Raw genomic sequence first — 15538 nt, forward strand, 5'->3', positions numbered from 1 at the left:
TACATTTCTGGTAGAAAATGTGCATTTACTTTTATATACACTGGCCTTTGTAGCCCAAAATGTATGCAATAGGGTTGCTCTAAAGTATGTCCCTCCAAACACTTAGAGCAGCTGTGTGCTTTGGGTACTAACATGTTATTGGTTCTTAGTCTAGGTAGAACGTAACAAATATGTACAAGCCTAATGATGGTGGTTTAGAGACGTGTATTTGTGTTTGCTTGTGTTTGTGGTCGGCAGCTAGCAGGGTGATAGTGGAGATGTGGTCCAGGCCTCACACTTTCTGATAAAACAAAGCTGACGCAGTAGGACTGTTCACTCCTCCACCACCTAGTTTCCTTCAAAATTGATGTTTACTCTCCATGTATCATCTGATTTCAGGGTCATTCAAATGTATTCAAAAATGCTGTCATCATTCGTGACTTGGTTTTCATTTCCTTTCCTTTTCCTGGCTCTTCTTCAATTTTTCTATCTTCAGCTCATTCTTTCTGTTGTGCTCGGTATCTTTTTCTTCCTTATTTTGGATGAGTTTCAAGGAAATATGCATAAAACCAGGATGTCACAGTTAAATCATTTCAAATGAACATCACTATTAGCAGCTTCCTTTGTCAAAGCAGCCCACATGCATTTTTATAACTGTTTAGCCAGTTTACTTATAAAACTCAGCAGACAATATCAGCTGCATTTGTCTTTTCTCCTCCAAAGACTGTGTAGAGTATCTCAAAGAATCTGTTGGGATTTCCCTCACATAGCTGCTAATGAGAATCTTGGCAAACATGAAACATTTTAATATAAGCAAATGACGTCTGTAATTATGTGTAAATGTTTAGAATGCCCTCCAGGCTGAGGCTGATCACAGAGTAGCCTTGTTTTCCTCAAGTCAAATCACAACCTCTCGGTTCATTACCTCTGACAGGACACAGGGACTTTGGAATTAATGGCACTCACATTCTCATATTTGGGTCGCCGGTTTGGCATAGAGGTTACAGCGCGTGCCAAATGGACGGAGGCTATAGTCTCTGTCACAGCGGTCACCGGCTATAGCCCTTTACTGCATGAAATCCCCCCCCACATTTCCTTTCTCTCTTCAGCAGTCCTGTCAATAAAAGCACAAACGCCCAAAATATGACTTTAAAAAGAAAGAAAGAAAAGAACATACTCATACCTTTCTACATCAGTTGCTGTATTTGAATCAAATAAAACAGCTATCAAACACAAGGCAGCATGCAAATGTCTTTGTATACTGAGGTCTTTTGGTCTTTTGGTGGTATGGTACTCAACAACAGATGGAGAAGCTTACAAACTGTGAGGTTGACTGTTGAAGGAAAGTGAACTTTGTTAAAAAAAAAAAGGGAACACACAAGTGATCCATAGACTTAAGCGGGAGGCTGCTTAGAGTTAAATGCAATTTACATCATGTTTTAATGTCACTAAATGTGACACTGTAGTTTGGTTTCAAATGTAATTTTTTGTTCCATTGCAAACAACAAATTCATCCACATATACATAACTATAGCCATCCATACTATAGTGTGCACTTGCAGTTCAGATTGCATTTGTATAGCAGAAAGAGAACGTGAGATATAGAGATTAGTGAGATGGATAGACGGTGTGTTGCAGGGATTAATGAGGATTGTAACTTGGGGCATGACTTGCAGCTCTAAAGCATCAGCTTCTCTCAGTAGGCGATAAAAAAACAAGGGGTGCTTTTTTTCAAAACTTCAGTTGCCTTCCAGTGCACACACACTCAGGCTGTAAAGGTTACAGTGTTGTTGTTCTTGTGGAACTTTGTACTATAAGTGTAGTCACTAACCTGAACGAACAGCATGCAAGTTTTCTCAGTGGGTTTTCTTGCATTTGCATCATCTTCCATGACAAACTGTTTGGCTTTTATAGCTAGTGGGATACTGTTGGCTGGGACTCTTGATGCTGATCTAATATTGTTATAACTGCAGCATGATTCAGCTATTCATCCTCTCAATGGCTTTTTGTCAGTGTTGAGGTGTATTCAGTCAGAGCAGTTTTGTTATCAGACTGAGGCCTCTATTTTCACTCCAACTCCCCACTTTCAGTTATTTACTCTCAGAATGCTTTGGTTTGTGTCTGACAGGAAATGGATATGTGTCAGTATCTCAGAGACTGGCAGGCTATTTATTATGGCTTATCACATGTGTTTGTGTTAGATTGTGTGTGAAAGAGAGAGGTATGAGGAAAGTATTGTTCATCATTCCCACTCCCCTTGCAGGTAAACATATCGAGGAAATGGCTGTGATACCTCAGGCACCCACACAGGAGCAAATCTATGGGCTGGTCTGGTTGGGTATGATAATACATATTTGTAAATACCAAAATTTAATAACACTGAACGTTATCATTTATTTTACTCGGATCTGCAAAAGAAAACAAAATACTGAGGCCCATCCTAATATACCAAGGCCCATCCATTAATGATGTTCCATATCCACCTCTGCCTTCACATGTTTAGATTGTTTGCAGATGACTCAATTACACACTGTTTTAGGCACTGTTCGAGGATGAAGGGTCTGGGTCAGCTTTAGAGCCAAGACTCCAAAGTCTTTAACTGGTTTTGATAGATGGAACCATGAGTTTCAAAATGAACATCCTGCTGTATGAAAGGAGATTCAAAACAAATGATTGAGACCATAAACTCAGTGGAAAAATATTTTTATGAGGCTATAAATCATCAAAAAGGTACAAAGTTATCACAATCAGACTTCAGTCAGACAACTCACGTTTAAATTGTTTATTGTAGCAGCAAATACATATTCATGTTTGGCGCCCAGGCTCCGGCCTCATCACTCCCTGCAGATAAGTTTACATGCAGACTTTGAGGAGTGATGAGCAAAACATACTAAACACCCCCGGAGCCTGCAGGTGGAAGCTGGGGAGACGGCGGGGAAGAAGAAATATCAGCAATGGCATGCAGCAGCAGAGTCGTTGACAGGCAGAGGGAGAGATGGGAGATTTTTTCCCAGTTTAAATAGACCGCCAATTTGAGAGGCAGAGGGCAGGATTGGATGATGGATAAGAGAGTGGGACATGTGACGTGTATGGCATTGCAGCTTGAGTTGTCTGCCTGAACTAGCTCGCAGGCGTCGCTCCATTTCTTTGATACCTCTTTTCGACCAACGCGAACTGGGTTGTACTTCTGGGCAGGTGCTAGCGCTGGTTCGGAGCTGGTTGAAACACAGCACTCATTTGTTTGTCCAACCGCTCTAGCCCATAGAAGAGGCACGTCACGACGTCAGATTTACGTGACCGCTTTTCCAAGCAGAGCTGCCGCGAACAACAAAAACGATGCTGGACAACGGCAGCTTGCCTCCTGAGCCGACCACTGCTTTGCCTTGGAATCCATCAGTCTTTTTTTCTTTTTGCACTGCAGGACAATGGCAGAAACATGTTTGGTTTGTGATTTTGATCACGGCTACCCCGCTCCCCACCCCTCCCCTGATGTAAGCGGTTCATGGCTCTAGACCAGCAAAGAGTTGGAGCCACTCTGGAACCGGTTTTCAGGTTGGTTCACTCGCCGTCGAAACATGAAAAACCGGTTCTCAATTGAGTGCCGGCTCCGAACTGCCCTGAAACTGCCCTGAAACTGCCTCAGTCAAAATGGGGTACAAGTAACCTGTGGAGTCTCCTCCTCCTGGCCATCAGAAAGAAAGCAGGTAAAAGGTCCTTCATTGCATTTACTTTTAAAACAAGAGTAAATGTTTCCACTTATGTGCAGCCTCAAACTGGTCACACTTTTACTGGATAACTTTATTATTTATTAAAATGAAAAAAGACCCTCAGGTTATAAATCAAGTAAACCCAGAACCACACTGTCCAAAGAACTACAGGTCATATTATAGTACCAATATTCAGTTCTATTTTGCAGTTTCACAATGCAGCGCAAGAAAACAGGTGATGGGAAATCCATCTGCTGTCAGCATACACAGACATGGCAGGCATGACTGTACATTTGTACAGTACCTGTCAAACTTCACCTTGGGGTTTGTATGCAGATAAGTCATTTAGAACAAAGACCAGAGAAACATGATTTAAGCTTAGACTTTTCCTTCGTGATGTGTTTTTGGTCACATGGAGAATGTTGTCCAAAATCCACTCTCGATATCTCTCTAATTTTGGTCACTTTAGACTTCCACAAGAGTATATGTATTTAACAGCAACTAACTTTGTTTGCCCGCTGTTTGATGCATGGCAGGAAACACATACACGCATCTTTGAACAAGGTTTTTGAGGAAAGTGAGAGTGAACCAAAACAGAGCTGGTGCTGTGATATCAAAATAATGAGCTGAACGGTGATGAAAATCTTAAAAGAGCTGAAGAGACAGGTGATAACTCTCTGTTGGTTTATCACTTTAAGTATCCAAGTATCCAGTAATCCATTAATTGAAAAGAAGAATAAATTAGGGCAAAGTGTATCATTTCTAGTTATCAAAAAATCAAGTTCTCCTCAAAAATCTTTACATTCGAAAACTTCATGAGGTCTTGAGTGACGTTAGAATAGCCAAACAAACGTAAATTGCATCACAAAGTCTAACTAAATCAGAAACAAAGGGGCTGTTTGTTAATTGTTGTCATTTTTCATCCCGAGCAGCTGTTTTCAGTCATCTTGTTTGCCTTTTGTTGATACCTTAATCAGCTTTACTCACATGATTCTTAAATCTATGAACCTCCCTGATGTGCACAGAGAGGTAATCACAACTGCTAGAGACTGAAACACATGTCCGTCCTTCTCCCCCGGCAGTGCTCAATCACTGAACCTGATGCTTCTGTGTGTGTGTTTTAACAGAGTTCATTTGGACTCCTCAGTATTACCAGTCCACCTCTCCCGCAGTGTGTTCTGTGTCACTGCTCTCTCAGAGTGCCTGTTGATTTCCTCAGCATCTGATTCCAGTGACATTGTCAGATCCCAAAAGAGAAAGTTCCCAAAGACTAATCCACTGGTTTATACTCTCACTTTATCTGGCAGCCTCCTCACGGTGAGCTGGATGTAGCCTGTGACATTCAAGTTTAACTTCAAATGCCACAGGAGTTGCAAAAGAGAAACAGTCACCTACTGAAAAAACCTGTGCACACCTGTTTTCTTATGGGTACATCAGATAAAAAGACTAGGGGAGGATAAAAGTAAACACCTGTGTGCTCGCCAAGATTAGGCAAACTGTCGACAGGTTGGGAAGTTTGATGTGTTTGGATTGTTGTCCTGGGGGACATCCGTTTTGAATGTAAAAGCGTTTTCATTTTACAGCAGAGACAACCTTGATGTGGCTCTTTAATGAGCTCTTCTCCAGCTGGGAGGCTGTCGGCTGCTTTGATCAGTGGCCCGTGGACACAGGATTACACTGCTAGCACTTTACACTAATAGAGCCGGGGGCCATATAACGCACACATAACACACGAAACACAAATGAAAAGTCAGGAAAATTACATAATAAAGCACTCACAACCTCTGATAGGGGATGCCAAAAGCCAGTGTTTTGTTCACACTGTGTCAGAGCCTTTCATGTGGTGTCCTCTGTTTGAGCCAGTCTGGGTTGGCTGAGTTTTGAGCTTTGCCATGAAGTCTCTGCCAAAGACGGCTCAGTGAGAAAGGCGCTGACACACAGCCCAACTCTAGAGACTAATGGTTTGAAGCTCCAAACATATGTTGCTCTGAGTAGTTGCTTTAATTGCTGTCATTGTATGTGATGGTTGGTCTTTTTCCTCTTCTCTGGTGTTGTAGGCTTACTGCTAATTATATCTGTCAGCCCCGCAGCCAAAACCAGCGTTTCACTGTGAATTCAGCACAGTGGGATATTTAAAATGAGAGTTTCAGTATATTATTGGTGTGTGTAAATGACTTCCTGTAAAGTGCTAGTAGCTAATCATTTGAGGTTTTATAAGTAAAGCTGAGAATCTTCATTGTGGATTTGCTTTATGAAAGCAGGTCTCATGACTCATAAAAGTCTGCATCTCCTTTTGTGTCTCTACAGACTTTTGCTTTGTTCTTTTTAGACTCTAAATTATACTGGGTTGAAAAACATAACTGTGTGCAAAATCCGATCTAAAAACATCTTGTTTTTCCTCTCCAGGTATGACACAATCACCAACCAATGGGAGACGGTCTCTCCTCTTCCTAAGCCGGTCCATTCAGCAGCAGCCACAGTGTGTGGAGGGAAGGTTTTTGTGTTCGGAGGTGTGAACGAGGCCGGCCGCTCTGCAGGTGTCCTCCAGTCCTACGTACCACAGAGCAACACCTGGAGCTTCATTGAATCACCTATGATAGGTAAGCCAAGTGTCAGCAACCACCTTTTAACCTTATAGCAGTGTCACACACACATTCTTCTTTCAACACAGAGATGTAACATCCTCAGGGGACTCCTTTGGTAACATGAAAGAGCTGTTGTTTCCTCTTTGAACCTGCATGTACCAGTTTGTGGTTTGATATTCCCAAATATGTGGTTCCTTTTTCCTCATTGTGACTACATCTCCTGTTGGAAGAGAATAACTGGCTCACCAGCTTAATTTGTCTCCATCAAGTCATGAATATCAATTTTGGTTTTAATCTGTAATAAAAAACCCAAACTGGGGTAGGCTCATATTACAGAATTATCTTTGTAACCATTTGCATGTGCATTTACTCCTTTAATCAGTCCCTCCAGGAAGTTGCGATTTCACGATTGCAACTGTCAACGCAAATTTAACCAATCAGCAAGATTTTTGTATGGCCTTGCAATTTAATACAGTCACTGCAACTTTCCTGCAAATTTGACCAATTACCTCAATCTCAGCCCCTGTAGGTTATCGGTTTCATCATCAATTTCACTTCCTTGAACATAAATGTAAGTCCTCACTTCATCAGCACTTTTCAACAGCAAAACACGCACAGAGAACGGGTGAAAAGCGAGGACAGCAGGCAGGACAAGTGACGATGAGAACGTTGTTATTTATAGATAGAGTTGTTATTTGAGGGGCACAGTGTTAGCTTGGTCTCTACCTGCAGCAGGTGTGCTTTATGAACCAGTTCTCCCCTTCTCCATGCATCTGTCTTATCTTTATTGATGATTTTTACCCCCAGTGTGCGTTAGTGACAAAGACACAACCGGGGGACGTCTGTTTAATATTTGAGGTTTGACGTTTTTGCTGCTATTACCGTAAAAAAGCGTCTTCAGCTTGATTTATTACAGTTTGGTGCTGCATCAGACACACTTAGTAAGTTTTGATCAACTCCGAGGTTGAAAGATGCAGATGCATTTCAGAGTGCCGTAAACTGACTGTCTGTCAAGTGCCTCTGTCACTGCGAGGTGCATTCATGGGCCGTCGTAATTGTGCACTACAGCCCTTTCATGGCATTTTTTCTGTGAATCAAGAGAATCGAAATACAGTCACAGTGGCCACATCTAGAATGTTTTTTAAAAACAACTGTAATTTAGCGCATTTACTTGTCCCTGAGATGTTATAGGGGGGGAAAAGCAAAAAGAAAAATTGCAACTTTCACTGCAATTTTTTCAAAAAGCTGTCACAAAATCAGGCTTTTTGGGCCGCAACGATCACAAAAAAACTCTGCGAAATCCTGGAGGGACTGTTTAATATTTGGTCAATGATGTCCCGCTGTTTCGTTAGAGAGCAATGAGGAGTGTTTGGCTTCCACTGATGTTGCCTGGTTGCCTAGAAACAGAGCTTTTAAAACTGTTTCCTCTCAAACCCCTACATGTCTTTGCTTGATATCACCTGTTTAAACTCTGAGATCCTTGATTGTCACTTCAAGAAAACATCTTGTTGTGAAGCAGATGACTGTAGAGAGGTGAATATTTCATGCGGCTTATGGTTCACTTTGCATTTCATACACTAGGGACTCATTCGTGCTTACGTGTACATTTGAATGTGTCAGGCCAATTTTTTTTCCAAAAGCTTGACAAAAATATCTCAAACAAAAGACATAAACTTTTTATTTTTTTTATGTAGCCTAAATGAAGTAATCCAATCGACTTATGTGGTCACAGTCTTTCATTGTATTTCAGGTAAAAAAGGTCAACAGATGAATATTGGTCAGTGTTTGACCTTTTCTGTGTTGTTTTGCTCATTATTTTCATCGGTCTCAAACTTTCCATCATCCCCTCTTCCCTGTGCTAGTACTGTCATGTAAGGTCAGAGCCACCAGGGCCCTGTGAAGGACGCAGCAACAAAAGAAACACTTTAACCAAGCTGTTGTTACTCCAGAGCGGCAGCAAAAACACACAGTGTATAACTCAGCAGGATATGAAACACAGACAGCTGTGTTCTATGGGCTGAAATTTTATCCACTGGCAAGTCATAACACAAAAATACATCCTTGAAAATGTGGCACAGCACAGGGGTGATTGCTGTCGATTTCAACTAGTGAAGAATCCAGGACGTGAAGGGTTCCAGTCTGGAAATAATCAAGCAGCAAACAGCCAGATAAACTTGAACAGTCATTTTAACAGTTCAGGTTTTTTGCTAATTAAAAAAAGACATAGAACATGTTGGTTTTTGGTTGAGCATATTTTGTTTCCATTAAACAAGACAGGCTATCTGTTTACCTGTTCACAGTCAAGGTGCTAAGATAAGCCTACCAACTGCTGGCTATAAACTCACATTTAACCAACACCCTGAGGAATTCTCTTATCTATCTCTCCGCTATGAAGCATAAGCATACTTCGCCAAACTGTCAAAAGAAATGCTGAAAATAAAAAAGAAGGAGGTATGCACTTTGAAACATTTTCCACACAATTTGAGATTCTATATCGGATGTCAGATGACCCCATTTAATATGCTGGTTTATGATGGATTCTCAGGGTAAAGATCTGTCCAATAGGGACATATTATCTCAGATTGTGGCATTTCATAACTGCAAGCAACACTCAGAGAGAAACTCTGGGTCAAAAATGTGTTTGAATTTGAATGTTTCCTGACAAGAAGTTGATCTTGTGTCATTAAAGGGTCATTGTTGAGGCACTTCTCTCAGCTCTGTTGCCAAAAACTTCCTCTCTGTTATTGGAGCTTTTTCAAAACAAGTGAACACTATTAGGATTATGTAACGTGTGTGTGTGTGTGTGTGTGTGTGTGTGTGTGTGTGTGTGTGTGTGTGTGTGTGTGTGTGTGTGTGTGTGTGTGTGTGTGTGTGTGTGTGTGTGTGTGTGTGTGTGTGTGTGCTGAGAGCCCAACAGTTTAAAGAGCTGGCAGAGGAGGAACAAGAGAAAAGTCTTGAGAGAAACACACACATGTGGAGAGATGTAGGCGCACATAACATCCCCTGATTTCATCTTAACATTACGGAACACAGGGAAAGAGGTACACACTCACATGCACACACATGTATGATTATGTAATGTGCCAGGAGGTTTGTCCAGGTGTGTGTGTGTGTGTGCCAGCATGGTGTTTTTATGTTGTTTTATTTGTGTTAAGGACCTACACAAAGGGACTAACTTTCATCTGTCTGTCATCAGTGTGATGATCTCACGTCTAACAGCTATCAAGCCAAAGGATGATGGACAGCTTTAATGTGTCTTGTGAAATTGGGCCAGTGATGATTCTAGTGAGCCAAAGAGGAGCGTTACTTTATCAACCCTCTGATTCTCTCCATCTCTCTCTCCCTCTTCCTTAGCATGTCTCTCCTGGTCTCTCAGCTCTGTCTTATCCCCTGATATAAATACAGCTGTGTGTGTTTCCTCCGACTTTCTGTCTGCATGTGTGTGTATGTGTATGTGTGTGTCTTTCCTCTGCGTGGACCACCTCAGGCGGGAACTGCAAATGGAATTGCAAACACCCATCAGGACTCACTTCCTATCTCTTGCAGAGTGAAAAATGATATATCGTGTGCCAAAACAGTCCCTTCGACAAGTCTTTTGAGATGTGCGGCACCTCTGCAGATCTGCTCATCTGTGTCCTTCTTTGTCGTCAGTAAATCTTTCTGCTGAGCAGCATACGTACTGAAACATAGTGGTGTAAATGAGCCTCCTCACATGCAGCCTCATTACTTTCCTTTAAAGGTAACTACACAGACAACTGTAATGAAAAGGGTCTGAGATATCTGTTAGAAAAAATAGTCACACAGATACACACAGGCCAAATAAGCATGGAGGTGGGGGTTTCAATGGAAATCAAAATGGTTATGTTCTCTATCTTAGCAGTGACATTTGAAGCTTCATCGTCCTCTTTCCTTCTACTCCCTCGTTCTCTCTGCAGGGACACAGGTAGCAGCAGAGGACACTCAGCACCTCGTGTCCTATCCTTCAGAGGAGATTGTCTTGTTCATGTTGATGCTGACCGCACATTTCCTTACAGCTATGCAATGATGATTGCTATTTAGGATTCTTTATCAGACAGAGAGGTCTTATCTGGATCAGAACAGTAAACAGCGAGAGGAGAGTTAAGTGTGTTGTGATATATTGGTGTGAGTGCTGATTCACAACCTTGTTTTGCTTTCTGTTTTCGGATTTATTTATTCATTAAGTAGGATTTGGTCAAGGGTCGATATAGACTTTTTTTTTCTGAGTTGTTTAACCCAATCCAGACAAATATTCTCTTAGAGGCTTGAAGAATAGCAAGGCCTGTCTCAGAATTTGAAAACTTTCAGCCGGCACAGATGGTACTTTTTTTTTTTCGGTATCTCAGTGTTAGAGTAAAAACCATTTGATTTTCGAGCTGAAGGCCAGGGGACTGAGCGCAAACACACCACAGTGGAGAAATGTTGAACAACAACAGTAGTCCATTGAGGCTGGCCGAATCAGAATGAGATAAACCTGCCTGGTACTTCAACACTCAAACCTGCTGCTTACAGCAGGTGAGAGAGAAAGAGAGGGGGGACATAGGAAGCAGTGGTGAGAATTTCTGCAGGGAGAAAAGAGAAAAAAGGTTTTTCCTTTGACAGCATCCTGTAATTATTCTGCCTCAGGCACTGAGCACAGGGAAATGAGTGTCCTGTGTTTATTAGACCAGCACAAAACATGCTCATGGCGAAATACATACACACATGTGCTGGGAGTGACTGGTAGCAGTATATCAATGAGATGCTGACAAGAAAATGTTTTCATGCTCAAACTGTCATAACAAGGTAAACATGCCAACATGGTGTATGAAAACTGCTTAATATCAGCATGTTACCCTGTTATTGTGAGCACATTAGCATACTGAGGTTAGCAGTTTGTTGTGAGTGAGTACAGCCTCACAGAGCTGCCAGCATCCCTGTAGACTCTGAGGACCAGATGTATGGGAAACCCTGTGTACATCATTTTCAAAGCATATACTGCCATTAATGAAAGAAGAATGTGAGGTGATAAAGTGTAATTAGGAAAGTGATAGAAAGAACTGATGAGTTCACGGCCTCACCACTTCTTTCTTTCTGTGCACATTTTTTCTCTTGGTTGTTTGCATCAGGCCTCTATAGTAGGTTTGTTATTGCTGAATATTAATGGTTGAAAGCATGCAGCTCATTCAGAGTGTCTGTGTGCAGGGCAGCAGGAGCACCTCTCCACATGTGAGCTGTTAATTAAACATGTCTGACACCTCTCAGCAGCTGGGGGACAAACACTAAAAGGAGGAGGTGGTTTCGACAATTTAAGAAGCTTTTAGAGCTTTTTTTACTGCCGTTATTGAGGCATCAGACATGACGCCCCCTGTTTTCATCCCCAAGAAGGAATGTCTGTCCATTACAACAGTAAACACAGAGAATGGCAGCTTACGGCACAGTGTCTGTGCATTATTCATGTGGCTAGTAAATTTGCCAGCTGCAGTCTGCTCAGAGGAAATTACTCAGAGAAATAAACACAAAAACAAAGTGATTCAATTAGAGTGAGAAAATGATATCCATGAAAGGTCTGTGCCTTCTTATCAGAAATGTCTTCCTCTGATTTCTTTAGATAACAAATACGCCCCTGCAGTGAGTCTGAATGGTTTGATATTCATCCTGGGAGGAGCCTACGCTCGAGCCATCACCATCTATGACCCAGACAAAGGCAACATCAAGGCTGGTCCCAACATGAATCACTCTCGACAGTTCTGCAGGTAAGAGTCGATTAACACTGAAAAGCCACAAGGTAGTTATAGATGGACAACAAAGAAGCAGACGTTTCATCTTGCTTCAGGACTAATGGTAATGCAGAAGTGCCTTAGACCTGTGTTCCCTCTTACAGACAGTGAGAGGTCTTTCCAATGGGTGTGAAGAGAAATCCAAATGAATAGAACCAGATTGAATTATGGCCTCACTCATCAGTATATGTATATGTCCTTCAATGCAACACAATGCTAACTTTAAAAGAAGTGATCCCATTCAGAAATACATGTAACATGGGTGTGGATTTAGCTTAATCGTTAAGATGCGAGACCATGTAGCGGACGGCCCTGGCTCAATTCAAGCCTGTGTCATTTGTTTCCCCACTCTCTCTCTCTCCCGGTTTCCTGCTCTGTCCTCTCCTCTATAAATAAAGGTTAAATAGACCCCAAAATATATCCTTAAATAAATAAAAATAAGTATAAATGCATGTAGCATGAATGGTATGCTTTATGACATGGATAATTCATTCTTCGTTTTTAAGATTTCTTGCTTAGAAACAAGTATGCCTGTCATGCTGAGAGGAAAAAGAGATCTAGTGAAAAAGCGGAAACTCAGAGGGATTTAATACAATGTTCTTTTAAAACATTTAATATCTCGTTTTAGGCTCAATACTGTGACTCACAGTGATTTGCACAGCATCAGGAGAGTGTATTGTTTTTGAAAGAAAACAAACGTCACTTGCCTTTTACAATCCATGAACACATAATGGCTGAAAAAGAGAGATCAATGAATGTTAAGAGCAGTGGGGTCACATCCTATTATTTCACTCAGCAGGATCCACTGAGATGTGAAGTCTGCAGAATAATGAACACACCAAATTTAAGGTCTGAGCCTGCTTTAGATTTTTTTTTTGCAGGAGCCCAGATAGTTAAATGCAGCAGAACAGCTGCCTGGTGTGTGCTGGTGCAGCTTATCAATAACTGACAACATGATTTATATTTATTATATCTCTAAATGTATTTCCTTTTTTTCTAAGTATGACACAGAGGAAGAGATGCAGGAAAGGAGGGAGGACAGTGAACGCAGCACAGAGCCAAAAGCGAAAACACACAAACACTCAGAAACAGCACTATCTCCAGTGTGTGAGGAGGAAGGCTAGCAGAGTGCTCGTGCAGGAGAGCTGATATTCTCCCTTCGCTGCATCCTGCTCTCTGCAGGCCTGCACCTCTCCTCTGTTTATCAGGAAGAGCAGCTCCAGGCTTTGTTCTGCACTCTCTCCATTTGGGATCAGCTGTGCTTTCTCTCTGAGTAGATTTCGGCTTTATGTAATAATCTTTTTAAGTCCAGTAGAGATGTGAATTTGTTTTGTGTTTTAGTGTGCACCTCATGCAGATTGTTTAAACTCCAGGGGAACAAAGCTCCAATCAGTTTACAGGCAAAGTTTTAATCCTCTCCACATGCAAACTCCTGTTTATGTTTTTCATACCAAATGAAAACATTTGTACAGATATTTGATGTCTGTGTTCCCTCTGCCCTGAAGAAGGAATATTATGAATGTGTGTGTATTTATGTCTATCATTTATGCATTGATGATGTCAAATGAACTCATTATTTGTGGAAATGTGGCTTTTTCAACCTTTGATAGAATTGGGCTAGCTCTTTACCCAAGTTTATAAGCTATGCCAACTGGCCGCGGGCTGTAGCTTCATATTTAATGGTGAAAAAGCTAAGAGCTGATGGAACCTTATTGCTCCTCTTAAAGAAGCTCAGGTTACTGGAAGTCCTGAGCCAGGCTAGCGCTTTCCCAAAGTGTTTTAACTTTGCGCAGTGTTTAATAAAACATGGCAGCAGAATTATTAATAATTCTGGATCATAGCTTTTAAAGAGGATAACTGTAAAATGATTTTTTTTTCTTTTGTTGTTTCTGCCCCTGCAGCGCTGTGGTCCTAGATGGAAAGATCTTCACCACAGGAGGCATCGTGAGCAGTGAGGGTCCCGCCCTTAGCAGTATGGAGACCCTTGACCCTTGCACCAACACATGGACACCCCTGCAGTCTCTGCCTTGTCCGCTCTTTAGACATGGCTGTGTGGTCATCAAAAAGTACATTCAGAGTGGTTGAGGGTGACTGGGACTCCAAGGTACTGGTTTTAACGCCAAAAACTACTTGAGCTCTGATTGGGACAATGTGTGACAGCAGCTTTGGGCAATTCAGTATGTGACCTCTGGACTTGATGCCAGCATCCATCCACGCCTCTTTCCTGTCCCACTCTACAAAAAGCCCTGTGCAGAATGTGCTCATGTTCAACTACTCAGCCATGTCAAGTGACAATGCCTAACTCCAGGACTGTACGTGCCAATGTAGTAGATCATCCTCTATACAACAGGCACAGGGACCCTCTCAGTAAACTCCTTTTTGTTTTTTTAACAAAGTCTTTATTGTTTCAGTTTTGTTTCTGTAAACACATCACCCCATATTTCTTAACTTTGGTTAAACTCAGTGACAGCCAATGCAGGGTGACATTTCTGAACCTTTGCAGAATGATGTTCGACAGGTGAAGCTCTCAGGGCCAAATCTCAGAGAGCAGAGTTCCTTTTTTACACATGAATACTTGAATAGTGAATAGTGGTGAGATCAAGTGAAGGAAAGGACTGTTTTCCTCTTTCAATAGAATTGAGTCCCATCTTTCTTCACTTTGTCAGGACATGACATACTTACCGAGTGTGGATTCATGAGATAAATACAAAAAAAAACAGTTCCTTTGAACTTGGTGAGGAAATAATCAGGCTAGCTACAGTTAAAAGGAAGAGAGAATCATGATCTTCTTTGTGTGATTCAAGTAGGTTGAGAGATCATTTGGATAGTGAGTAATTTGTTTCTTCCTTGCTCTTTGGGACAAAGAATGCAATTCAGTGAGGGACAGGCAGGCAGGCAGGCAGGCAGGCAGGCAGGCAGGCAGGCAGGCAGGCAGGCAGACAGACAGACAGACAGACAGACAGACAGACAGACAGACAGACAGACAGACAGACAGACAGACAGACAGACAGACAGATGGTTCAGTCACTCTGGAAAAAAGCACAATTATCACCTGTGACTGTTATCGTACATTCATCTGTTGATTCATTGTTTCTGTGTTTCATAAGTTTCCTTGAACCATCTTCACACTTTGATTAATGTTTTTATTGCAAACTGAAATAAGTTGACTTTGTATTTTGTAAATAAAGGGAAGAAATATGTATATTTTACAACCTGAAAGACATTCTGTAAAAATGTTTTTAAACCTAAAGAATAATCTGTATAAAGCTTTTGAGAAAAAAGTTTGGATTTAAAATATTAAGTCCGTAAATACAGTTATCAAAGATAATTTATGAGCCGTTATTGAAACCTAATACAAATATTAAAACAATAAAACTGCTCCATCTCTTTTTTTTGTATCAAGTAGAACAAAATCAAGTATGCAGTGAAGTATTTGTCAATCACATGTTCATTAGCATCTAGCTGTCACATTGGGTGTATGGGTGGGCAG

At 41.4% G+C, this 15538-nt stretch overlaps 1 protein-coding gene across 1 annotated transcript in view; it reads left to right on the forward strand.

Moving 5' to 3' along the window:
* The window catches only part of LOC117824070 (kelch-like protein 29), a 148007-nt gene extending 132757 nt beyond the window's left edge, over positions 1-15250 (forward strand). The window contains exons 12-14 of the mRNA XM_034699435.1: positions 6093-6286; positions 11880-12024; positions 13950-15250. Of these exons, the coding sequence (XP_034555326.1) occupies positions 6093-6286; positions 11880-12024; positions 13950-14133 (523 nt within the window). The 3' untranslated portion in view covers positions 14134-15250. The remainder of the gene's footprint in view (positions 1-6092; positions 6287-11879; positions 12025-13949) is intronic.
* The last annotated feature ends 288 nt before the right edge of the window (positions 15251-15538 follow it).

This window comes from Notolabrus celidotus, chromosome 13 (genome assembly GCF_009762535.1).
Source record: "Notolabrus celidotus isolate fNotCel1 chromosome 13, fNotCel1.pri, whole genome shotgun sequence".
In the NCBI taxonomy this organism is placed as follows: domain Eukaryota; kingdom Metazoa; phylum Chordata; class Actinopteri; order Labriformes; family Labridae; genus Notolabrus; species Notolabrus celidotus.